The sequence below is a fragment of the Budorcas taxicolor genome, chromosome 16 (assembly GCF_023091745.1).
Source record: "Budorcas taxicolor isolate Tak-1 chromosome 16, Takin1.1, whole genome shotgun sequence".
NCBI lineage: Eukaryota > Metazoa > Chordata > Mammalia > Artiodactyla > Bovidae > Budorcas > Budorcas taxicolor.
Window position 1 is genome coordinate 7739797 of NC_068925.1, and position 27884 is coordinate 7767680.

The window sequence follows — 27884 nt, forward strand, 5'->3', positions numbered from 1 at the left end:
AACAAATTATTTTAAAGATTTGCTAAAACTTTTTAGGTGAAAGTTGATCATGAACAGAGTCTGCAAATTAACACTCGTCTTTACACAGAATGACAATAAATGCAGAAAAATGATAGAACTGATCTTTAAAAATCACCATTTTCTAGACAACAGTGAAATAACTGTTTGCAGCCTTGGGTCATAAATAGATCTACAACCATTAGTTGAAAATTTTGGAGAAATAATATCTGCAAAAATGTTAACATTTATAGCAAAGATTATTTGTCAACTTTAACAATTTCATTAAAGGGTGAGAAAACCAGCCGTTACCAGCAATTCAGATTTAAATCAATTAGCACCAATGCTGATGGCCATGCTTCTTAGACTAACAAGGTCACTTGACTTGATGCAGTACAAAGTAATAAGATGTCACCTTAAATATTCTAGCTTGATTATTTAAATCTATTTTAATAATAAAATTTTTATGATATTTAGAAATTTAAAATGTTTATAGTTAACTGATTTAAGCTTAATATGCTGTTTAAAATGTATGAACAGAAAAATCACCTTTCAGACTGGTGGTGAATGTTTCTAAAATGCTCTGTACCAGCAAAATCAGGAAAACATTACTAGACCTGGAGTTTATTACCAAATTGATCTCTAAAGCTCCTGTTGTGTCATTTTGCATATTTATTTTAGAAACTATTTTGAGGTTCAAAGTTGATATACACTGAAGACAGAAAAATTCAAGAATTCATGTAAGTAAAAAGAAGTAAAACACCTTTTACACCGATTATCTGTGAATTCAACTCTAGCTATACTAAATAGTTTCTTACATTTCTTGCCAGTATTTTTCTATAAAAGTTATTCAGTGTTTAAAGCAGAGTGTCTTTATGTGTGTGTGTATATTTAATGTTGAATTTTTAAATCACTTATATGCCGTGTTATAGTAGTTATGCAATGTGATTGTCATTGTTCTTTATTTGAATTATGTGTACTTTGATAAGCATCTTGTAAAATATTAAGAGATCCAACCAGTCCAGCCTAAAGGAAATCAGTCCTGAATGTTCACTGGGAGGACTGATGCTGAAGCTGAAACTCCAATACACTGGCCACCTGATGTGAAGAGCTGACTCCTTTGAAAAGACCCTCATCCAGGGAAAGATTGAAGGAGGGAGGAGAAGGGGATGACAGAGGATGAGATGGTTGGATGGCATCACTGACTCAATGGACATGAGTTTGAGTAAGCTCCGGGAGTTGCTGATGGACAGGGAGGCCTGGAATGCTGCAGTGCATGGGGTTGCAAAGAGTCGGAAACGACTGTGTGACTGAACTGAACTGAAAATATTATGTATTTCATCATTTTTGGTTTATTCATCTATTGATGAGCAAAAGTAAGATAGACTACTTATATTTAACTGCTGACATAAGTATGACATAGTTTGCTTTTATATGTTTGATAAGTGATATTATCAATATGTTGAATGTTTTCCATTTCATTCCACACTTTTTTCCCATGTCTTCTAAAACAGAGTTTCAGAAACCCTCAGAAGTAATGGAGAAAGCTTTAAGAAAGTTAGGAAACTGATGGATGGAAGGAGGCATGGAAGTGATTGAATCTCATTTCTTGCTGTAAATGTTTCATGAACAGGACACATAACATTTTGATTTGCCAAGTTTAATGAGGTACTTTTAAGAAGTGATTCATTGGACCCATCTCTCAATTACACTGTCCCCATAATATTTAACACAAATCTGATTTATGATTCAAGATGAGTTACAAAAATATTGATAAAATAAACAAAATTGAATTAATAAGGAAAAATCTGAATACATGTACATATTTCAGTTTTACAACTGCATTTAGTCTATCCACATTGAGGATACACCACCTTTCCTTCCCGACAAGTTGTTCGAAATGTATCTGGTGCTGTCCGTGGACGATAACCATATCGACACCTAAATTCAATAGTATCCTCTGCTTTGGAGTAAAGTTTTTTATCGTGTTTCCATCTTAACTGTATGTGATGTTTTCTCATTGTTTCTTCTGAAATTACACATGCCTCTAAAATTAAAGAAAATAAACGTAAACCTTTGAGTAATATGCAAATATTTTCTACAGAATTTCAGGGTTTCAAGAACTTTGATCCAAAACTTCTTCCTCAAACCTTTTCCAAACCAATACACTTGAAATGTATAATGTAGGTTTCATCATATTTAAAAAATGAATGTTATAAGCATGAGATACTTTGTTTAGTGTAATCATTAAGTGTTATAAGATTCATAATGTCAGTTATCATATGAAGAGCTTTCATAAAGGAGCCATTGTTGCTTGAACATGAAGTTTTCTAACTTTATTTCTATATACAGATATTAATCCTTGGTGCGCAAGCATTAACTGGTTGTTATTTAATCCATAAAAACTCTATTATAAACAGTTAAACATTATGCTGTGTACAAGGACTATCCCAGGATCCAAGGGAAGTTTAAAGCATTTACCTAAGCATTTTGGTGGTTCTGACCACTCTCCATTCCGACATACTACGTTTCTGTTTCCCTGAAGTTCATAGTAGGCCTGACACCGGTACTCAAGAATCATTCCTGGAGGATATACCGATTGCAGGAATGAGGTAATGTCTCCATTGTCTATTGGTGGAGGAGGCCCACACTTTCCTTGAGAGTCTAAAAAATAATGGCGTTTCCTTTATTTAAACACAACTCCTACAGTTTTAAACAAATAAAATAAAAATGCAGCCAAATATGTCATATCAAAACTTAAGATTTCTGATGACAGAAATGATTTATAGAAGGAATTTTAATGACAATCAGAAATACACATTTTAAGACCTTATTTTACCACCATGGAAGCACATATAGTACTTTAACGAATATGTCTGCTTTGCAGTGTCCTGATATTCAAACATGTTTCCTTTCAGAATATATGCTGGGAAGATGGATAGCTAAGATTAAAAAAAAAAAAATTTACCCTTTTATACAACATGCGGCAGTGCCTGTGAAAGGAAACTTTGGCTTCCACTTCTGGACAAGATGAGGTAAAAATATTTGTGCTTACAGCATCTGCTAAGTATTCCTTCTGCCATATAAAGGTCCTGAACATATTATAAAAACCAAAACAGGTGACTGTGAAACAAGTAATAAGTCAATCTGCTTAGGAACCTTGGGATTCAAAGAGTTACACTGAAGAGAGTCCTTGGGATCTTCATTTTGCCCTCTATGTACCCTGAATGGGCCACTGAGACAGCAACTCAGAAATAATACAAGTCCAGAAAAAAGAAAGTCTCTTGAGGCAGTTGATCTCTTTAAGAAAAGGCCCAGAAGAGAGTAGCCTAGCAAGATACAAACAGTTTTCACAATACTGAATTAGTCTAGAAATACTACACTAAGTGTGCACACTACATTCTTGTGTGCACCAGGACCCAGAGACCCAAAAGAGACTAAGCCAGAATTATGTCTGAGTGTCTCCTGCAGAAGTACGGATGAGCAGTGCACTGCTACAGGGGCAGGGGCTCTGGGTGCAGTAGACTTGGGTATTGCATAAGCCCTCTTGGAGGAGGCTGCAATTAACTCCATCACAGAGCCACCAGAACCTACACAGGACTGCAGAAACAGACTCTTAGAGGGCACAAACAAACCTTGTACACAAAAGAACCCAGGAGAAAGAACCAGTGACCCCACAAGAGACTGACCCAGACTTGCCCATCAGTGTCCAGGAGTCTTCAGCAGAGGCATGGGCTAGTGGTGGCCTGCTGCAGGTTTGGGGGCATTGAGTGCAGCAGTGCATGCATAAGACCTTTTGAAGGAGGCCACCAGTATCCTCCTTATCTCCACCACTGTTTGGCCACAGGTCAAAAAACAAGTAGGGAACATGACCCCCCCCATCAAGAGAAAATTGAACTAAAGATTTACTGAGCATGGCCCCTTCCATCAGACCAAGACCCAGTTTAACCCTGAGTCAGTCTGTCTCATCAGGAAGCTTCCATAAGCCTGTTATCCTCATCCATTAGAGGGCAGACAGAATGAAAACCACAATCACAGAAAACTAACCAATCTGATAGCATGGACAACAGCCTTATAGAACTCCATGAAACTCTGAGCCATGCCATATAGGGCCTTCAAGTTGAACGGGTCATGGCGGAGGATTCTGACAAAACGTTGGCCACTGGAAAAGGGAATGCCAGACCACTTCATTATTCTTGCTTTGAGAACCCCACGAACAGTATGAAAAGGCAAAAAAAAATAGGACACTGAAAGACGAACTCCTCAGGTGGGGAGGTGCCCAATATGCAGGAGATCAGTGGAGAAATACTTCCAGAAAGAATAAGAGATGAAGAAAAAGCAAAACAACATCCAATTGTGGGTGTGACTGGTGATGGAAGTAAAGTCTGATGCTGTAAAGAGCACTATTGCATAGGGACCTGGAATGTTAGGTCCATGAATCAAGGCAAATTGGAAGTGGTCAAACAGGAGATGGCAAGAGTGAACATCGGCATTTTAAAAATTAGCAAACTAAAATGGACTTGAATGGGTGAATTTAACTCAGATGACCAGTATATTTACTACTGTGAACAAGAATCCCCAAGAAGAAATGCAGTAGCCATGATAGTCTACAAAACAGTCTGAAATGCAGTGCTTGTATGCAATCTCAAAAATGACAGAAGGATTGCTATTCATTTCCATGCCAAACCATTTACAAGCACAGTAATGCAGGTCTGTGCCCTGAACAGTAATGCTGAAGAAGCTGAAGTGGAATGGTTTCCTGAAGACGTACAAGGACTTCTAAAAGTAACAAGCAAAAAGATATCCTTTTCATCATATTGGACTGGAATGCAAAAGTGGGAGGTTGAGATATCTGGATTGACAGGCAAGTTTGGAGTTAAGAGTACAAAATGAAGCAGGGCAAAGAGTAACAGAGTTTTGCCAAGAGAACACACTGGTCATAGCACACATCCTCTTCCAAAAACACAAGTGAAAACTCTACACATGGACATCACCAAATGTACATGGAAAACTCTACATACACATGGACAATACCCAAATCAGATTGACTATATTCTTTGCAGCCAAAAATGGAGAAGCTCTATACAGTCAGCAAAAACAAGACTGAGAGCTGACTGTGGCTCAGATCATGAACTCCTTGTTGTCAAATTCATACTTAAATTGAAGAAAGATGTGAAAACTACTAGACATTCAGGCACGACCTAAATCAAATCCCTTACAATTAGAGTGGAAGAGACAAATAGATTCAAAGGATTTGATAAGACAGAACGCCTGAACAACTATGGACAGTGGTTCTTGACTTTGTACAGGAGGAATGGATCAAAATCATTCCCAATAGAAAGAAACATAAAAAAGGCAAAATGGTTGCCTCAAGAGGCCTTACAAATAGCTGAGAAAAGAAGAGCTGCTAAAGGCAAAGGAGAAAAGGAAAGAAAAATTATTTGAATGCAGTGTTCCAAAGAATAGCAAGGAGAGATAAGAAAGCCTTCCTTAGTGATCAGTGCAAAGAAATAGAGGAAAACAATAGAATGGGAAAGACTGGAGGTCTCTTCAAGAAAATTAGAGATACCAAGGACAATTCATGCAATGATGGGCACAGTAAAGGATAAAAATGATATGGATCTAACAGAAGTAGAAGATATTAAGAAGAGGTGGCAAGACTACACAGAAGAACTATACAAAAAAAGATCTTCATGACCCAGATAACCACAAAGGTGTAATCACTCACCTAGAGCCAGACATCCTAAAATACAAAGTCAAGTAGGCCTTAGGAAGCATCACTGTGAACAAAGCTAGTGGAGGTGATGGTATTCCAGTTGAGCTATTTCAAATCCTAAAGATGATGCTCTTTAAGTGCTGCACTCAATATGCCAGCAAATTCAGCAGTAAACAAAGGTCTACAAAATGTCAATTTTCATTCCAATCCCAAAGAAAGGCGATCCCAAAGAATGTTGCAACTACCGTACAATTGCATTCATCTCACACACTGAGTAATGCCCAAACTTCTCCAAGCTAGGCTTCAAAAGCACGTGACCCATGAAATTCTTGATGTTCAAACTGGATTCAGAAAAGGCAGAGAAACCAGAGATCAAACTGCCAACATCCGTTGGATCATCCAAAAAGCAAGAGAGTTCCACAAAAAAATCCACTTCTGTTTAATTGACTACACCAAAGCCTTTGACTGTGTGGATCACAACTGTGGAAATTAAACAGATGGAAGCACCTGACCTGCCTCTTGAGGAATCTGTTTGCAGGTCAAGAAGCCCCAGTTAGAATCAGACATGGAAGAAAAACTGGTTCCAAATCAGGAAAGGAGCACATCAAGTCTGTATACTGTTACCTGCTTGCTAACTTATATGCAGAGTACATCATGCAAAATTCCAAGCCAGATGAAGGACAAGCTGGAATCAATATTGTCAGGAGAAATATCAACAACCTCAGATATGTAGATGGCACCACTCTTATGGCAGACAGTGAAGAACTAAAGAGTCTCCTAATGAAAGTGAAAGAGGAGAGTGGAAATGTTAGCTTAAAAGTCATCATTCAGAGAACTAAGGTCATGGCATCTGGTACCATCACTTCATAGCAAACAGAAGGTGAAACAATGGAAACAGTGAGAGACTTTATTTGCGGGGCTCCAAAATCACTGCAGATGGTAACTGCAGCCATAAAATTAAAAGACACTTGCTCCTTAGATAAAAGTTATGACCTACCTAGACAGCATATCAAATAGCAGAGACATTACTTTGCCAACAAAAATTCCACATAGTGAAAGCTATGATTTTTTAAGTCATCATGCATGGATGTGAGAGTTGGACTATAAAGAAAGCTGAGCACCGAAAAATTGATGCTTTTGAACTGTGGTGTTGGAGAAGACTCTTAAGAGTCCCTTGGAATGCAAGGAGATCAAACCAGTCAATCCTAAAGGAAATCAGTCCTGAATATACATTGGAAGGACTGATGATGAAGCTGAAGCTCCAATACTTTGGCCAGCAGATGAAAAGAACTGACTCTTTGGAGAAAACTCTGATGCTGGGAAAGACTGGAGGCAGAAGGATAAGAGGATAACAGAGGATGAGATGATAGGATGGTATCATTGACTTGCTGGACATGAGGTTGGTTAAGCTCTGGGAGTTGGTAATGGATGCGAAAGCCTACTGTGCTGCAGTCCATGGGGTTGCAAAGAGTCAGACATGACTGAGTGACTCAACTGGACTGATTTAACCTAGAAACACACGATGACAGAAACCTCAGACCAATCCTTTCCATGCCTTGATCTACAGAGTCCAAGGAAGCAGACCCTATTTCCACCCACATAATGAGAGAACTCTTGAGAGTCCCTTGGACTGCAAGGAGGTCCAACCAGTCCATCCTAAAGGAGATCAGTCCTGGGTGTTCATTGGAAGGACTGATGTTGAAGCTGAAACTCCAATACTTTGGCCACCTCATGTGAAGAGTTAACTCATTGGAAAAGACCCTGATGCTGGGAGGGACTAGGGGCAGAAGGAGAAGTGGATGACAGAGAATGAGATGGCTGGATGGTATCACCGACTTGATGGACATAAGTTTGAGTGAAATCCCTGAATTGGTGATGGACAGGGAGGCCTGGCATGCTGCAATACGTGGGATAGCAGAGTCAGACATGACTGAGCGACTGAACTGAACTGAGCTGAATGATCGAATAAGAAACCTCTGTCCTTTCTCCTGGTGTCAGAGGAGGCCACGTGGGAACCTTGGACTTCCACCCTACATGGCAGTAATCGAGGCCTATTTAATGAAGGAGACCAATAACATCCTTAGTCTCAAGATATAAAAGCTCAAGTGTCTGAATACAATTGAAAATTATTTATCAGACCAAAGTCCAGGAAAAACCTCCAAAGGGAAAAAGCAATTACCAGAAGACAACACTGAGGTGACACAGATATTGAAATCATTGGATGATGGCTTTTAAAAATCTAGTCCAATTGGTAGAACGAGAAAATAGATTAGAAAACCACATGGTTTGACAATATATTGCAGTTGGCAGAATGATCAATAAGTTTGAATATTAACTAACCTTGAAAATAGACTGAAAAGAAAATGGACATAGCTTCAAGGACCTGTGGAAGATAGCAAAGAAGGTTGAATATGAAGTTGAAAATAAATAATAAGAGATAAAAAACTAATGTCTGAGTTTCCTGTGCCATCATTTTGTGATGGTCTAAATGGAAAGCAAATACAAAAGAATGGGGATATGGGGATATGTTTACATGTGTAGCTGATTCACTTTGATGTACAGTGAAACTAATACTATATTGTATAGGAAATATACTCCAAAAAAAATTTTTTTAAATAATGGCTGATAATTTCTCAAATAGGGCATATGACTTAGTGACGAACCAAAAAGAACAACTACATGCTAAAACTGCTCACTTCAGTTCAGTCGCTCAGTTGTGTCCGATTCTTTGCGACCCCATGAATTGCAGCATGCCAGGCCTCCCTCTTCATCATCAACTCCCGGAGTTCACTCAGACTCACATCCATTGAGTCAGGGATGCCATCCAGCCATCTTATACTCGGTCCTCCCCTTCTCCTCCTGCCCCCAATCCTTCCCAGCATCAGAGTCTTTTCCGATGAGTCAACTCTCTCATGAGGTGACCAAAGTACTGGAGTTTGAGCTTCAGCATCATTCCTTCCAAAGAAATCCCAGGGCTGGTCTCTTTCAGAATGGACTGGTTCGATCTCCTTGCAGTCCAAGGGACTCTCAAGAGTCTTCTCCAACACCACAGTTCAGAAGCATCAATTCTTTGGCGCTCTGCCTTCTTCACAGTCCAACTCTCACATCCATACATGACCACAGGAAAAGCCATAGCCTCGACTAGACGGACCTTAGTCGGCAAAGTGATGTCTCTGCTTTTGAATATGCTATCTAGGTTGGTCATAACTTTCCTTCCAAGGAGTAAGCGTCTTTTAATTTCATGGCTGCAATCACCATTTATAGTGATTTTAGAGCCCACCAAAATAAAGTCTGACACTGTTTTCACTGTTTTCCCATCAATTTCCCATGAAGTGATGGGACCGGATGCCACGATCCTCATTTTCTGAATGTTGAGCTTTAAGGCAACTTTTTCACTCTCCCCTTTCACTTTCATCAAGAGGCTTTTTAGTTCCTCTTCACTTTCTGCCATAAGGGTGGTGTCATCTGCATATCTGAGGTGATTGATATTTCTCCCGGCAATCTTGATTCCAGCTTGTGCTTCTTCCAGTCCAGCGTTACTCATGATGTACTATGCATAGAAGTTAAATAAGCAGGGTGACAATATTCAACCTTGACGTACTCCTTTTCCTATTTGGAACCAGTCTGTTGTTCCATGTCCAGTTCTAACTGTTGCTTCCTGACCTGCATACAGATTTCTCAAGAGGCAGGTCAGGTGGTCTGGTATTCCCATCTCTTTTAAAGTTGTCCACAGTTTATTGTGATCCACACAGTCAAAGGCTTTGGCATAGTCAAGAAAGCAGAAATAGATGTTTTTCTGGAACTCTCTTGCCTTTTCCATGATCCAGCGGATGTTGGTAATTTGATCTCTGGTTCCTCTGCCTTTTCTAAAACCAGCTTGAACATCTGGAAGTTCACGGTTCACATATTGCTGAAGCCTGGCTTGGAGAATTTTGAGCATTACTTTACTAGCATGTGAGATGAGTGCAATTGTGTGGTAGTTTGAGCATTCTTTGCCATTGCCTTTCTTTGGGATTGGAATGAAAACTGACCTTTTCCAGTCCTGTGGCCACTGCTGAGTTTTCCAAATTTGTTGACATATTGAGTGCAGCACTTTCACAGCATCATCTTTCAGGATTTCAAACAGCTCAACTGGAATGCCATCACCTCCACTAGCTTTGTTCATAATGATGCTTTCTAAGGCCCACTTGACTTCACATTCCAGGATGTCTGGCTCTAGATGAGTGATCACAACATCATGATTATCTGGGTTGTGAAGATCTTTTTTGTACAGTTCTTCTGTGTATTCTTGCCACCTCTTCTTAATATCTTCTGCTTCTGTTAGGTCCATACAATTTCTGTCCTTTATCGAGCCCATCTTTGCATGAAATATTCCCTTGGTATCTCTAATTTTCTTGAACAGATCTCTAGTCTTTCCCATTCTGTTCTTTTCCACTATTTCTTTGCATTGATTGCTGAAGAAGGCTTTCTTATCTCTTCTTGCTATTCTTTGGAACTCTGCATTCAGATGCTTATATATTTCCTTTTCTCCTTTGCTTTTCACCTCTCTTCTTTTCACAGGTATGTAAGGCCTCCCCAGAAAGCCATTTTATTTATTTTCATTTTTTTTCCAAGGGGATGGTCTTGATCCCTGTCTCCTGTGCAATGTCACGAACCTCATTCCATAGTTCATCAGGCACTCTATCTATCAGATCTAGCCCTTAAAACTATTTCTCACTTCCACTGTATAATCATAAGGGATTTTATTTAGCTCGTACCTGAATGGTCTAGCAGTTTTCCCTACTTTCTTCAATTCGAGTCTGAGTTTGGTAATAAGGAGTTCATGATCTGAGCCACAGTCAGCTCCTGGTCTTGTTTTTGTTGACTGTATAGAGCTTCTCCATCTTTGGCTGCAAAGAATATAATCAATCTGATTTCGGTATTGACCATCTGGTGATGTCCATGTGTAGAGTCTTCTCTTGTGTTGTTGGAAGAGGGTGTTTGCTATGACCAGTGCATTTTCTTGGCAAAACTCTATTAGTCTTTGCCCTGCTTCATTCCACATTCCAAGGCCAAATTTGCCTGTTACTCCAGGTGTTTCTTGACTTCCTACTTTTGCATTCCAGTCCCCTATAATGAAAAGGACATCTTGTTGTGTGTTAGTTCTAAAAGGTCTTGTAGGTCTTCATAAAACCGTTCAACTTCAGCTTCTTCAGCATTACTGGTTGGGGCATAGACTTGGATAACTCTAATATTGAATGGTTTGCCTTGGAGACGAACAGAGATATTTCCAAATGGGATGGAGCTAAGAACCTAATGTCAAGATACATCATAATCAGTTCCTGTTGTGTTGTTCAGTCGCTCAATTGTTTCTGACTTTTTGCAACCCCTTGTATTGCAGAAAGCCCGGCTTCCCGGTCCTTCATTAACTCCCAGAGTTCGTTCAAAGTCATGTCCATTCTGTTGACCATGTCATCGAAACATCTCATCCCCTGATGTCCCTTCTCCTTCTGTACTTAATCTTTCCAATACCAGGTTCTTTTCCAGTGAGTCAGCTCTTCTCATCAAGTGGCCAAAATACTGGCACATCAGCTTCAGCATCAGTCCTTCCAATGAATATTCAGGACTGATTTCTTTTAGGATTGACTGGCTTGATCTCCTTGCATTCCAAGGGACTCTCAAGAGTCTTCTCCAGCACCACAGTCCAAAAAATCAATTCTTTGGTACTCAGCTATCTTTGTGATCAAACATTCACATCCATATATTACTGCTTGAAAAACCATAACTTTGAAAATATGAACCTTTGTTGGTAAATTGATGTCTCTGCTTCTTACCATGCTGTCGAGGTTTTCATAGCTTTTCTTCCAAGGAGTCTTTTAATTTCATGGCTGCAGTCAGCATCCACAGTGATTGTGAAGCTGAAAAGAATGAAGTCTGTCACTGTTTCCATTTTCCCCCATTTTTGACAGACAGTGATGGAACCCGATACCATGATCTTCGTTTTTTGAATATGGCTTTAAGCTAGCTTTTTCAATCTCCTCTTTCACCATTATCAAGAGGCTCTTTAGTTCCTCTTTGCTTTCTGCCATTAGTGTGATGTCATCTGTGTATCTGAGGTTATTGGTATTTTTCCTGGCAATCTTGATTCCAGCTTGTGCTTTTTCCAGCCTGCTATTTTGTGTGATGTTTAAAGTAGCAGGGTGATAATATACAGCCTTGACACACTCCTTTCCCAATTTTGAACCAGTTTGTTGTTCCATTCTGGTTCTAACTGTTGCTTCTTTACCTACATACAGGTTTCTCAGGAGGCAGGTAATGTGGTCAGGTATTCCCATCTCTGTAAGAATTTTCCACAGTTTGTTGTGATCCACACAGTCAAAGACTTTACTGTAGTCAATGAAGCAGAGTGTTTCTTCAATCCCTTTGCTTTTTCTATGATCCAACGGATGTTGTCAATTTAATTTCTAGTTTTGTCATCTTTCTAAATTTAGCTTGTACATCTTGAAGTTCTCAGTTCACATGTTATTGAAATTTAGCTTGAAGGACTTTGAGTATTAACTTGCTAGCATGTGAAATGAGCCCAGTTGTGTTGTGGTAGTATGAACTTTCTTTGGTGTTGCCCTTCTAGAGACTGGGATAAAAACTGACCTTTTCCAGCCCTATAGCCATTGCTGAGTTTTCCAAATTTGCTGGCATATTAAGTGCAGTACTTTCACAGCATCATCTGTTAGCATTTGAAATAACTTAACTGGAATCCCATCACCTCCACTAGCTTTGTTTGTAGTGATGCCCACTTGACTTCACACTCCAGGATTTCTGGCTCTAGGTGACTTGTGGTTATCTGGGTCATTAAGTCCTTTTCTGTACAGCTCTTCTGTATATACTTGCCACCTCTTCTTAATACCTTCTGCTTCTCTTAGGGGCATACTCTTTCTGCCCTTTACTGTGTCCATCATTACATGAAATGTTCCCTTGCTCCCTCTAATTTTCTTGAAGACATCTCTAGTCTTCCCCATTGCATTGCTTTCCCCTAGTTTTTTGCATTGCTCACTTAACAAGGCTTTCTTATCTCTCTTTGCTATTCTTTCGATTCTTCATTCAGATGGGTATATTTTCCTTTTTGTCCTTTGCACTTTGCTTCTCTTCTTTTTTCATCTCGTGTAAGGCCTTCTCAGACAGCCATTTTGCATTGTTGCATTTCTGCTTCTTGGGGATGGTTTTGCTCACTGCCTCCTGTACACAGCTACAAACCTCCATCCATAGTTCTTCAGGCACTGTCTCAGATCTAATCCCTTGAATATTTTTTATCCTTTCTGCTATATAATCATAAAAGACCTGAATGGCCTAGTGGTTGTCCCTGCTTTCTTCAATTCAAGTCTGAATTTCACAATAAGGACCTCATGATCTGAGTCACAGTCAGCTTCCAGTCTTGGTTTTGCCAACTGTATAGAGCTTCTCTATCTTTGACTGCAAAGAATATAGTCATTCTGATTTTGGTACTAACCATCTCATGATGTCCATGTGTAGAATTGTCTCTTGTGTTTTTGAAGAGGGTGTTTGCTATGACCCATGTCTTCTCTTGTCAAAACTCTTTTAGCCTTTCCCCTGCTTCATTTTGCACTCCGAGGTCAAACTTGCCTGTTACTCCAGGTATCTTTTTATTCATACCTTTGCATTCCAGTTCCCTGTATGAAAAGCAGATTTTTTTGGTTTTGATGTTTTGATCTAAAATGTAATATAAGTCTTCATAGAACCAGTCAACTTCATACACTTTGACATTAGTGGGTGGAGCATAGACTTGGATTACTGTGATTTTAAGTGACTTGCCTTGGAAATCAATGGGGATAATTTTGTCGTTTTTCAGAATGCACCCAAGTACTGTATTTCAGTTTGTTTTGTTGGCTGTGAGGGCTACTCCATTTCTCCTAAGGAATTCTTGCCCATAGTAGTAGATATAATGGTCATCTGAATTAAATTTGCCCATTCCTGTCCATTTCAGTTCACTGATTCATTAAGTCTTGATGTCATAATGAGTACCTTTTTTTTTTTTTTTTTTAATGTCTAGAGCTTTGTAGTATAGTCTGAATTCAAGGAGTACCATTCCTCCAGCTCCATTTTTCTTTCTCAAGATTTCTTTGTCTATTTTTTGTCTTTTGTGTCTCCATTCAAATTTTAAGGGTTTTTTTTTTTTTTTTTCTAGTTCTGTGAAACATTGCCATTGGTAATTGCATATGGATTGCATTGAATCTATAGATTGCTTTTGGTAGTACAGTCATTTTGACAATATTGATTTTTCTATCCGAAGATAATGGTATATCCTTCTATCTGTTTTTGTCTTCAATTTCTTTCATTAGTGTACTACAGTTTTCAGATTACAGATCTTTGGTCTCCTTAGGTTTATTCTCCAAAGAAGACATTCAGATGGGCAAGACACCCATGGAAAGATGTTCATATCAGTAATTATTAGAGATTCAAATCAAAACTACAGCATGATATCCTTTAACATGAGTCCAAAGAGCTATGCTGGCGAGTATGTGGAGAGAAGGTAACCCTCCTACACTGTTAGTTGATACAGCCACTATGGAGACAAGTATTTATGCTCCTTTGAAAACTAAAAATAGAGCTATTATATGACCCTGTAATCTTTCCCCGGGCATGGATCTGGTGAAAAACTTGGTCTAAGAGGAAACACACACCTAATGTTCACTGAAGCACTATTTACAATAGTCATGATGTGGAATCAACCTAAATGTCCCTCAACAGAGAAATGGGTAAAGAAGATGTGGTGTGTATATATACACACACACACACACACACACACACACACACACACACACACAGTGGAATATTACTCATCCACTAAAAGAATGGAATAATGTCATTTGCAAAAATATGGATGGACCTAGAGAGTGTTATACTGAGTGAAGTTAGAAAAGGAGAAAAATTGTAAGACATCCCCTATATATGGAATCTTCAAAGAAATTTTGCAAACAAACTTATTTGTGGAACAGAAACAGACTCACAGACTTAGAGAAGGAATTTATGGTTGCCAGGGGGAATGATGGGAGAAGAGACAGTTCGGGAATTTGGGTGGATATGAACACACTGCTATTTTTAAAGTGGATGACAAATAAGGACCTACTGTATAGCACAGGGAACTCTGTGGAGTGTAATGTAGCAGATATGACAGGAAGGGAGTTTGAGTGAGAATGGTCATATGCATATGTGTGGCTGAGTCCCTTCTCTGTTTACCTGAAGTGAGCACAACAGTGTTAATCGGCTATAAGCTAATACTAAATAAAAAGTTAAACAAGATACATCATGTTCAAATTCCTGAAACTTACAGAAAAAAAGTCTCATAAGCAGCTTGATAGATATGCAATACTTATTTGGGATAAATATTATGCAATAAGTATTTGGAAAAAAGGATTCAAGCATTGGTGGAAATTTCATCAATGAGCATAGAGCCAGAAAGAACTGAGAACATTTTTCCAAAGCTGGATGAAAATAATTGTCAAGTCCAAATTCTATATCTTGTAAACTATCCTTTTGAATTAATGGGAGAAAGAAAGAATTTCCTGAACAAAGCAAAACTGAGAGAATTTGTCTCCAGCAGAACTATACTTAAGAATTTTTCAAAAGAAAGCAAAATAGAAAAAGAATTGAGATTTTAGAATGGAGTTTTTTTTTTAAAGGGTAGATATAATAAGAGTATAATCTTCCTGTTGATTTTATTATAGTTGTACAAAACTGTCATCTGATATGGTGCTCAATGTATATAGAGAGGATACTACAGACATTTATGTTAAAAATGTTGAGAGAACCAATAAGTCTAAATGGAAGTAAGCATTCCACATTTCATCTGAGGTGGTAAAATGTCAGCAACAGTAGGGAGTGATAAATTACCTGCTGCTGCTGCTAAGTCACTTCAGTTGTATCTGACCCCAAAGACAGCAGCCCACCAGGCTCCCCTGTCCCTGGGATTTTCCAGGCAAGAGTACTGGAGTAGGGTGTCATTGCCTTCTCCGGATAAACTACTTATGTGTATCTTAATACCTAGAGAGACTAAGAAAACCATGCAAAGACATATACTCAAAAACAATGTAGATCCAAGTCAAATTATTTTATGTTCAAAAATCCACAAGGAAGTCAAGAAAAGAAAAACGTTGAGAATTGAAGTAAACACACACAAAACAAATAAGAAAATGGCAAACTGTCCTTAATAGTTAATAAGTCTCTCAAAATATAAATGGTAAATACATCAATTAAAAACCTGAAAATGGCAGCGTAGTCACCTAAACAAGACTGAGCTGTATGTTGTCTAAAACAAAAGTTGCTTCAAACATGAAAATATGTACAAGTGAAGACTGCAAAAATTACACACCAGGCAAAAGTTAACTTAAAAAATTAGAAGTGGCTAATGTACATGGAACAATAGACTAGTTTCAAATAGGAAAAGGCTGTATATTGTCACCCTGCTTACTTAACTTCTTTGTAGAGTATATCATGAGAAACGCTGGGCTGGAAGAAGCAAAAGCTGTAATCAAGATTGACGGGAGAATATCAATAACCTCAGATATGCAGATGACACCACCCTTATGGCAGAATGTGAAGAGGAATTAAAAAGCCTCTTGATGAAAGTGAAAGAGGAGAGTGAAAAAGTTGGCTTAAAGCTCAACATTCAGAAAACTAAGATCATGGCATCCGGTCCCATCATTTCATGGGAAATAGATGGGGAAACAGTGGAAACCGTGTTGGACTTTATTTTGGGGGGCTCCAAAATCACTGCAGATGGTGATTGCAGCCATGAAATTAAAAGACACTCCTTGGAAGGAAAGTTATGCCCAATCTAGATAGTATATTGAAAAACAGAGATATTACTTCGCCAACAAAGGTCCGTCTAGTCAAGGCTATGGTTTTTCCAATGGTCATGTATGGATGCGAGATTTGGACTGTGAAGAAAGCTGAGTGCCAAAGATTTGATGCTTTTGAACTGTGGTGTTGGAGAAGACTCCTGAGAGTCCCTTGGACTACAAGGAGCTCCAACCAGTCCATCCTAAAGGAGATCAGTCCTGGGTGTTCATTGGAAGGACTGATGTTGAAGCTGAAACTCCAATACTTTGGGCACCTCATGCAAGGAGTTGACTCATTGGAAAAGACTGTGATGCTAGGAAGGATTGGGGGCAGGAGGAGAAGGGGACGACAGAGGATGAGATGGCTGGATAGCATCACTGACTCGATGGACATGAGCTTGAGTGAACTCCAGGAGTCGGTGATGGACTGGGAGGCCTGGTGTGCTGTGATTCATGGGATCACAAAGAGTTGGACATGACTGAGCGACTCAACTGAACTGAACTGAACTGAATGTACTTCTTGGTTTGGATTCCCATCCTGTCTGATCTCTAAACACTGAAGTGTCCAGGTACCAAGTTCAGACTCTTTATTTGTATGTGTACACTAATTACCTGAGTGAGTTCAGCTAGTTATTGTTCAGTCGCCAAGTCGTGTCTACCCACGGACTGCTCATGCGAGGTTTCCAGGTCTCTGACCTCTCCCGGAGTTGCCTAAGTTCATGTCCATTGAATTGGTGATGTCACCCAAACATCTCATCTTCTGTCACCCTCTTCTCTGTTTGCCTTCAACCTTTCCCAGTTTCAGGGTGTTTTCCAAGGAATCAGCTATTCATATCAAGCTTAGCTTGAGGATATTGAACATAACCTTACTAGCATGGGAGATGACTGCAATTGTCTGGTGATCTGAACATTGTTTAGCACTGCCATTCTTGGGAATTGGTGAGGATTGACCTTTTCCACTCCTGTGACTACTGCTGGGTTTCCCAAATTTGCTGACGTAATGAGTATAGCACTGTAGCATCATCCTGTAGGATTTTAAATAGCTCTGCTGGAACTCAGCTAGTAACCCACCTTTAAATATCATCCATAGGTACAGCTGCCCACATCTATGTCAGATTTTGTGATCAGGCCCCAGCTGCTTATTCCATGTCTCAAAGTGGAATTTCTTGGGCTGTTAAATGTATCTATGGTATCTTTTTCACACTTATCTTCAGAAAACAACTATCTTAATGTTTTAAGACAGGAAATGTCCCATGATTCCAACTGCTCAAATCTGGTCAACACTGTCATACAATAAATATGTTAGATTACATATTCAGACCACAAAAAACTGGATTTTCAGCACCATTTTTTTTGCAACTAAAAATTATTCCAGAAAGGCTACTTCATCCTAATTTTGATTCAATGTAATTTGTTATTATATTCTCTAAATTGGGCGGACATGGTGAGTAAGATACTCTACCTTTGCACTGAGGTGGTTTTGTCCAAGTTCCATCTAAACACACGACATCTATTTCCCCAAAAAGGTCATAATTCCCAACGCATTCATAACGTGCTCTTTCACCACTTTGATATCTAGACTTCTGATTTTGTATAATAGCATTTTCCACTTGAGGTGGATTCACACAGGAAACGTCTGAATAGAAAAGGAAAAAAGTATCTCTAATATAATGATTATCGTGAATAGCAAGGAGGAATTAGAATGTCAGATATATTCCATGGTTGTTTCGATTGAACAGTTAATCTGTCATGAAAGACTGCTAATTGTCATCAGTTTATATGTAAGGTTAAGGGAAAGGAAATAAAGCAATATTTTTCAGCATGAATTAAACTTCTGTATCTTAAATCTCTCCCCTATACTTCACTATAAAAGTAATACACAATTTTTAGGGCACTGAAAAAAAAGGAGTTTTCCTGGAAATCTCTTTCTGAGATTAGTAAAATAAAAATTATAAAGTATATAAATTCAAAATGTATTTATAAGCCATAAGCAAAACATAATAAAAATATCATTTAACATCAAGATTTGGTTTACATTCATCCTGTTTATGAGATATAACTTTAGGGCCTTTCAGAAAATAAGCACAGGAGGTTCTTCTTTAGAGACTTGATCAAGAATTAACACACTCTGAAGAATACTATAGTTGCAAAGAGAAGATGATTGATTAAAGATTTGAACAGAAAATCTGGAAAAATAATAGAAAAATAAAATGTAAATTTACAAAACTGTACTTTAATGATATTTTGGGGGCAAATGCTAAGGACACCACCATCAGTGATGTGCATTCCTCAGTGTGATTCAGGGAATGAAGAGGCTGTGACTACCAGAGGCTGTAGCCATGGGTCTTAAACTGAAATATACACAGAATTCCTTGGGGATCATCAAGACATTGTCAGAGTTGCAGCCCCAGAGGTTTAGATTCAACAAGTCTGAGTGAGCCTGTGAATCTGCTTGCATATCTAACAGTTTACAGAATGTGCTGAGAATGCTCTGCCAGGACTGTGCTTTGAGAACTATGGGGCCACAACTCCAAACACTGGGAACACAAGTCCATCCCTTGTTATGTTCAGGCACAAACTGGTTTTGACCTGGCCTAAAAGTAATATATGTCCATTTAATGATAGTGGAGGCAATTTTCTACATTATAATACTTCAGATACTTATATAAATTTTAAAATTTTACCAAAGTACCTCTGCATGCTGGCCTTCCTATCCATTTGCCCTTAATACACTGTATAGTATTAGCTCCATCCAACTGATAATATGATAGACACTTAAAAGCCACTTGTTCTCCTGACTTATAGGAATCTTTCTCCCGATCTATGAGTACAGCATCATCAAAGGTGGGCAAGTTAACACAATTTGTGCCTGAAAGAAAAAAGAATATGCATTTGTTTAGTACATCTTTAAAGATTCATAGTGACCACTGATTATATTCCAGAAAATAAATAATTACATATCAAACCAACAAATATTCTACAGCATTTCTCTTATACCTTGTGACAAATGTTAGAAATCTTGATTTAGTCACGTTGACCATCTCTATATTATCAAAAATACACCATGGGAATGGTGACATTCTAAGAGGTAGAGCTGCATACTTCTCAAATTTAAATTCTCTTCTCCCATGACAGCCCACCTAAATTATGAATGCTTCTGTTTTTGCTTTTATCAAAATGTTACCTTGAGTTATGTTAAATGTCTTAGAAAACTGCATATTACAAAGAGATGATTGACAAATTAACAGCAAATTGAGTAGTGATAAGAGCAGAGTTCAGCCATAGGGCAGGAACAGAGACCAGAAATCTGAGATGTATATCAGAGGATGTTCAAGCTCACCCAAGATGATGAGAAAGAGATCGTTCAGTGTTATCAAATTGCCAGCCTCCATTGGATCACAGAGAAAGCAGGGGGATTCCAAAAAAACATCTACTTCTGCTTCATTGACTACACTAAAGCACTTGATTGTGTAGATCACAACGAACTGTGGAAAGTTCTTGAAGAGATGGGAATACCAGACCACCTTACCTTCCTCCTGAGAAAACTATGCAGGTGAAGAAGTATCAGTGAGATCCGTACATGGCCAATTGACTGGCTCAAAATTGGAAAAAGAGTACTTCAAGGATGTATATTGTCATCCCACTTATTTAACTTAAATGCAGAGTACATCATGCAAAATGCCTGGCTGGATGAAGCTCCAGCTGGAATCAAGATTGTGAGGAGGAATACCAATAACCTCAGCTATGCCTCAGATGACACCACCTTAATGGCAGAAAGTAAAGACAGACTAAAGGGCCTCTTGGTGAAGGTGGAAGAAGAGACTGAAAAATTTGGCTTAAAACTCAACATTTAAAAAATGGAGATCATGGCATCTGGTCCGATCCCTTCATGGCAAATAGAGGGGGGAAAAAATGGAAACAGTGGCAAACCTCATTTTCTTGGGCTCTAAAAGCACTGTGGATGGTCACTGAAGCCATGAAATTAAAAGATGCTTGCTCCTTGGAAGAAAAGCTATGACAAACCTCAACAGTCATGTAGATTTGAGAGTTGGACAGTTCAGAAGAGTCAGGCTGTGTTCCAAAGAATTGATACTTTCTAACTATGGTGCTGGAGAATACTCTTGAGAGTACCTTGGACTGCAAGATCAAAGCAGTCAATCCTAAAATAAATTGACCCTGAATATTTATTCAAAGGACTGATTTTGAAGCTGAAGCTCCAATACTTTGTTCACCTGATATGAAGAGCCAACTTATTGGAAAAGACCCTGATGCTGGGAAAGATTGAGGACAGGAGGAGAAGGGGACAGCAAACGATGAGATGGTTGAATGGCATCACCGATTCAATGGACATTAGTTTAAGCAAACACCAGGAGATGGTGAAGGACAGGGATGCCTAGCTTGCTACAGTCCATAGCGTCGCAAAGAGTCAGAAACGACTGATTGACTGAACTACAACAACAAACCAAACTTATTATTTCTAGGGTTATTAATTCTCTGCCAGAATTCAGAACTTTTCATGGATACCTTGTTAAATTCTAGAATTACTGCTTAGTTTCATATTTGGGCCATTTATGCTTTGAATTAAAAGATATTTGTCAGCTTTAGAATAAAAGGAAAAATACTATACTTATGCAATCTTGTGGACGAGACCATTGCCCCCCTAAACATCTTATAGATGCAGGTCCATCAGTTCCAAACCCTTCATCACAGTTGTAAGTAACTTCTTCTCCATATTGGTAACTGTCTTTCTTGTGAGATACAACACCGTTCTGAATATAAGGTGGAAGTCCACAGGGAAGTCCTTCATGTTTTGCTATCTTTGAAATTTAATTTGATGTACTGGTCAATATATTTGGTATTTTTACTTGAAAATAATAAATCCTTACACAGGAACTTCCATGACATGGGAGGAAAATGCACAAATTTTTCCTAAAATTACCATTCTGGTGTGTGTCCACTTGAGCAAGAACTTGAAACTGAAATTTCCAGTATATGAAAGAAACCATCAGTGCTTCTCTAACCAATCATGAATAATGAAAGAAAAACACATTGAGACTCCACACATCATCTTAGTAAATGTACTATATATTGTAAGAAATTAAAAGGGACATTTTAGGGAAGACATGGAACATTTCTTTGAAACTTAAATAGATAGGAATATAAATAGGTTGAGTAATATAAATAGTTAGGTTTAGTTTTATTGTGTATCCAGTGTTAATACAAAATAATTGCCAGATTGAAAAGTGATTCTCTATAGAACAAAAGAAATTATTAATAACAAAATGATTAATTTTATATGTCAAACGATTTAATGTATAAAATATAGATTTTATTTTAATACATAAGTGATCTATAAATAGATAAGTTACTTGATGTATTTAGAAATCTAATGGATTGAGTCTCATGACTTTGATGACAATTGATTAGTTTTAATGAATGGTACTGAAAATAGATTTTGGTTTGCCTAGTGTCCTCACCTACACACTGAGGTGGAGAGCTCCACTTTCCCATGTGGCATATTATCACATTATTTTCAGATATCTCGAAGCCTTCTTCACAAGTATAACTTAACTTCGTGCCATGTGAATACAGCCTTTGTTCATGTATTTCTCTCCTTTCTTCTGCAGAGCTAAATGAGTTAATGGTTCCATGGTCTATATGAGGTGGTTGAGAACATCCAGTTTTTTCTATATGAATTACAGAGGTCAAAGAGTAAAGTACAAATATAATCTTTAAAATTAACATGTTAATACAATCAAATATTACTTTGGATTTTAAAATAAGAATAAAAAGAAAAGAATACTCAGAACAATTTACAGAATTTTAAAACTGACAGATATTTGAAACTTGCAAGCTATTTGTCTCCATAAACACTATGCTACTACCACTTGTTCAATATGCCCCTTCATCCTTTTTTAAATGGATTTCTTATTGAAATGTTGGATGTATAACAGTATGTTAGCTTCAAATGGGCTACAAAATGATTTTGCTTTTACATACATTGTAAAATGACAAACAGTATGTCTAGTAACAATAGTTCCTAACAAATTTATTGCAATATTATTGACCATATTCTGTATGCCTATATTACATCCCTCTGGCTTCCTTATTACATAACTGGAGTTTGTACTTCAAAATCCCCAGTGTCTATTTTGCCAACCCCCTCCTCCTTTCTTGCAACTCACTAATTTTCTGTATCTGTATGAGCCTGTTTTCCTTTGATTTTGTTTTATTTTTAGATTCCACAAATAAGTGAAATCATGTGGCATTTGTCTTTTTCTATCTGACCTACATCTCTTAGAATAAATACATCCTAGACACATCCACGTTGTTGCAAATGGAAATGTTTCATACTTTATGGCTCGGTCATAGTTCATACAGTGTGTATATAGAACACACCTTCTTTATCTACGTATATATCAGTGGACTCTTTAGGTAGCTTCCAAATCTTGGTTATTGTGTGTAATGCTGCAGTGAACATCGAGTGCATATATCTTTTTAGATTAGTGTTTTTGGTTCCTATGAATAAATACCCAGTAGTGGAATAGCTGGATCATATAACAGTTCTATTTTTAATTTTTAAATGAAATTCCACCTTGTTTTTCATAGCAACTCTGCCAGTTTACGATCCCACCAACAGTGCACTTAGATTCCCTTTTCTCCACATCTTTGACAACACTTGATGTTGTCCTTTTCCTGACAGCCGTTATGACAAGTGTGAAGGGACATCACACTATGGCTGCAATATGTTTTTCCTGGATAGAGTAGTCTTGCCTGAAAGCTTTTTTTTTTCCTTTCATTACTTTGTATATGTTGTGCCAGTCCACTGTGACCTAAAAAATATTCTTCAGAAGCTGTTGATACTTGTTAGGGTCTCCTTGTAGGTAGCTACTGCCTTTTCTCTGGAAGGAGAAGAGGGTGACAGAGGATGATATGGTTGGGTGGCATCACCGTTGTAATCAACATGAACTTGGGCAAACTCTGGGAGATGGTGAGAGACAGGAAAGCCTGGCATGTTGCAGTCCATGGGGTAGCAATGAGTTGGACATGAATTGGCAACTGAACAACAACTTTCTTTTAATTAATTTTTATTTTATTTTATTTTTTAATTTATTTATTTTAATTGGAGGCTAATTATTTTACAGTATTGTGGTGGTTTTTGCCATACATTGACATGAATCAGCCACGGGTATACCCACATCCCAAAACCCCCTCCAAGCTCCCTCCCTATTCAACCCCTCTGGGTTGGCCCAGTGCACCAACTTTGAGTGCCCTGTTTCATGCATTGAACTTGGACTGGTGATCTGTTTCACATATGATAATATACATGTTTCAATGCTATTCTCTCAAATCATCCCCGCCTCGCCTTCTCCCACAGAGTCTAAAAGTCTGTTCTTTATATCTGTGTCTCTTTTGCTGTCTCGCATATAGGGAGACCATCTTTCATCGTGACCATCTTTCTAAATTCCATATATATGCATTAATATACTGTATTGGTGTTTTTCTTTCTGACTTATATCACTCTGTATAATAGGCTACAGTTTCATACACCTCATTAGAACTGATTCCAATGCAATCTTTTTAATAGCTGAGTAATATTCTGTTGTACATATGTACCACAACTTTCTTATCCATTCATCTGCTGATGGACATCTAGGTTGGCTCCATGTCTTAGCTATTGTAAACAGTGCTACGATGAATATTGGGGTACATATGTCTCTTTCAATTCTGTTTTCTTCAACGGGTATGCCCAGCAGTGGGATTGCTGGGTCATATGGTAGATCTGTTTTCAGTCTTTTTAAGGAATCTCCACACTGTTACCCATAGTGGTTGTAGTAGTTTGCATTCCCACCAAGAGTGTAAGAGGGTTCCCTTTTCTCCACAACTTTTCCTGCATTAGACTTTTAGATAGCAGCCATTCTGACTGGCATGAGATGGTACCTCACTGTGGTTTTGATTTGTGTTTCTCTGACAATGAGTGCTGAGCATTTTTTCATGTGTTTTTTCATGTGTTTGTCATCTGTATGTCTTCTTTGGAGAAATGTCTGTTTAGTGCTTTGGCCCATTTTTGGATTGGGTCGTTTGTTTTTCTGGTATTGAGCTGCATATGTTGTTTATATGATTTTAAGATTAGTTCTTTGTCAGTTGCTTCGTTTGCTATTATTTTCTCCCAGTCTGAAGGCAGTCTTTTCACCTCGCTTAGAGTTTTCTTCGTTCTGGAAAAGCTTTTATGTTTAATTAGGTCTCATTTGTTTATTTTTGCTTTTATTTCCATTACTCTGTGAGGTGGGTCATAGATGATCTTGCTGTGATTTATGTCAAAGAGTGTTTTGCCTATGTTTTCCTCAAGGAGTTTTATAGTTTCTGATCTTACATTTAGATCTTAAATCCATTTTGAGTTTACTTTTGTGTATGGTGTTGGAAAGTGTTTTAGTTTCCTTCTTTTACAGTTGGTTGACCACTTTTCCCAGCACCATTTGTTAAAGAGATTGCGTTTACTCCATTGTATATTTTTGCCTCCTTTGTCAAAGATAAGTTGTCCACAGGTACATGGATTTTATCTCTGGGCTTTTTATTTTGTTCCATTGATCTATATTTCTGGCTCTGTACCAGTACAATACTATCTTGATGACTTTAGCTTTAGAGTATAGTCTGAAGTCAGGCAGGTTGTTTCCTCCAGTTCCATTTTTATTTCTCAAGATTGCTTTGGCTATTCGAGGTTTTTTTGGATTTCCATACAAATTGTGAGATTATTTGTTCTAGTTCTGTGAAAAAAAATGTTGTTGGAGCTTGATAGGGATTGCACTGAGTCTATAGATTGCTTTGAGAAGTATACTCATTTTCATATATTGTTTCTTCCGATCCATGAACATGGTATATTTCTCCATCTATTTGTGTCATCTTTGATTTCTTTCATCAATGTTTTATAGCTTTCCATGTATAGGTCTTTTGTTTCTTTAGGTAGATTTATTCCTAAGTATTTTATTCATTTCATCACAGTGGTGAATGGGATTGTTTCCTTAATTTCTGTTTTCTCATTGTTAGTGTATAGGAATGCAAGGAATTTCTGTGTATTAATTTTATATCTTGCAATTTTTTATCCTGCAAATATTCATTGATTAGCTCTACTAATTTTCTCATGGTGTCTTTAGCGTTTTCTATGTAGAGGATCATGTAATCTGCAAACCATGAGAATTTTACTTCTTCTTTTCCAATCTGGATTCCTTTCCAATCTGGATTCCTTTTCTTCTCTGAGTGTTGTGGATAAAACTTCCAAAACTATGTTGAATAGTAGTGGCGAGAGTGAGCACCTTTGTCCTGGTCCTCACTTTATGGGAAATGATATCAATTTTTTCCATTGAGGATAATGTTTGCTGTGGGTTTATCATATGTCACTTTTATTATGTTGAGGTATGTTCCTTCTATGCCTTCTTTCTGGAGGGTTTTTATCATAAATGGATGTTGAGTTTTCTTAAAGGCTTTCTCTGAATATATTGAGATAATCATATGTGGTTTTTTTCCTTCAATTTGTTAATGTAGTGTATGACATTGATTGATTTGTGAATATTGAGGAATCCTTGCATCCTTGAGATAAAGCCCACTTGGTCATGATGTATGATCTTTTTAATATGTTGTTGGATTCTCTTTACTAGAATACTGTTAAGGATTTTTGCATGTATGTTCATCAGTGATATTGGCCTTTAGTGTTCTTTTTCGGTGGCATCTTTGTCTGGTTTTGGAATTAAGGTGATGTTGGCCCCACAGAATGTGTTTGAGAGTTTACCTTCCTCTGTATTTTTCTGGAAGTGTTTGAGTAGGATAGGTGTTGAAAAGAAAAGTGAAAGTGAAGTTGTTCAGTCATGTCCGACTCTTTGCAACCCCGTAGACTGTAGCCTACCAGGCTTCTCCATCTGTGGGGTTTTCTAAGCAAGAGTATTGGAGTGGGTTGCCATTTCCTTCTCCAAGGGATCTTACCTACCCAGGGATTGAACACAGGTCTATCACATTGCAGGCAGATGCTTTACCCTCTGAGCCACCAAGGAAGGATAGGTGTTAGCTCGTCTCTAAATTTTTGATAAATTCACCTATGAAGCCATCTGGTCCTGGGCTTTTGTTTCTTGGAAAATTTTTTATTCCAGTGTCCATTTCCATGCTTGTGATGGGTCTGTTAAGATTTTCTCTTTCTTCCTGGTTCAGTTTTGGAAGGTTATACGTTCCTCAGAATTCATCCATTTCTTCCAAGTTGTCCATTTTATTGGCATATATTTGCTGATAATAGTCTCTTATGATCCTTTGTATTTCTGTGTTACCTGCTCTGATTTCTCCATTTTCATTTCTAATTTTATTGATTTGATTCTTCTCCCTTTTTATCTTGATGAGTCTGGCTAATTGTTTGTCTATTTTATTTATCTTCTCAAAGAACCAGCTTTTAGATTTTTTTAAATTTTGCTATAGTCTCCTTTGTTTCTTCTTCATTTATTTCTGCCCTAATTTTTATGATTTCCTTCCTTATACTAAACCTGGGGTTCTTCTTTTTCTAGTTGCTTTTGGTGTAAATTTAGGTTATTTATTTTTCCCTTGTTTCTTCAGGTAAGCTTGTAAAGCTATGAACCTTCCCCTTAGGACTCTTTTTACTGATCCCCATATGTCTTCAGTTGTTGTGTTTTCATGTTCATTTGTTTCTATGCATATTTTTATTTCTTTTTTTACTTCTTCCCTTATTTTGTTAGTTATTAAGAATTGTGTCATTTAACCTCCATATGTTTGCATTTTTAATAGTTTCTTTTTCCTATAGTTGACATCTAATCTTACCGCATTGTGATCAGAAAAGATCTCTGAAAGGATTTCAATTTTTTTTTTTTTAATTTACCATGGCTATATTTATGACCCAGGATGTGGTGTATCCTGAAAAATGGCCCTTGTGCACTTGAAAAAGGTAAACTACACTGTTTGGGGGTGAAATATCCTATAGATATGTATTAGGTCTAACTGGTCCATTGTATCATTTAAAGTTTGTGTTTCCTTGCTAATTTCCTGTTTGGATGACATGTCCATATGTGTGAGTGGGGTATTAAAATCTCCCACTATTATTGTGTTATTATTCATTTCTCCTTTCATACTTGTTGTCATTTGCCTTATGTATTGAGCTGCTCCTATGTTGGGTGCATATATATTTATAATTGTTATATCTTCTTTTTGGATTGATCCTTTGATCATTCAGTTCAGTTCAGTTGCTCAGTCGCGTCCGACTCTTAGCGACTCCATGAATCGCAACACGCCCGGCCTCCCTGTCCATCACCAACTCCCGGAGTTCACTCAGATTCACGTCCCTTCTGTCA

At 37.8% G+C, this 27884-nt stretch overlaps 1 protein-coding gene across 1 annotated transcript in view; it reads right to left on the bottom strand.

Annotated features, from left to right (window-relative positions):
* Positions 1-1847: 1847 nt before the first annotated feature.
* LOC128061749 (complement factor H-like) overlaps positions 1848-27884 on the bottom strand; it is an 80302-nt gene continuing 54265 nt past the window's right edge. The window contains exons 11-16 of the mRNA XM_052654125.1: positions 22023-22232; positions 21173-21346; positions 19238-19414; positions 18008-18181; positions 2479-2661; positions 1848-2044 (exon numbers count right to left, since the gene is read on the bottom strand). Coding sequence (XP_052510085.1) covers positions 1848-2044; positions 2479-2661; positions 18008-18181; positions 19238-19414; positions 21173-21346; positions 22023-22232 — 1115 coding nt within the window. The remainder of the gene's footprint in view (positions 2045-2478; positions 2662-18007; positions 18182-19237; positions 19415-21172; positions 21347-22022; positions 22233-27884) is intronic.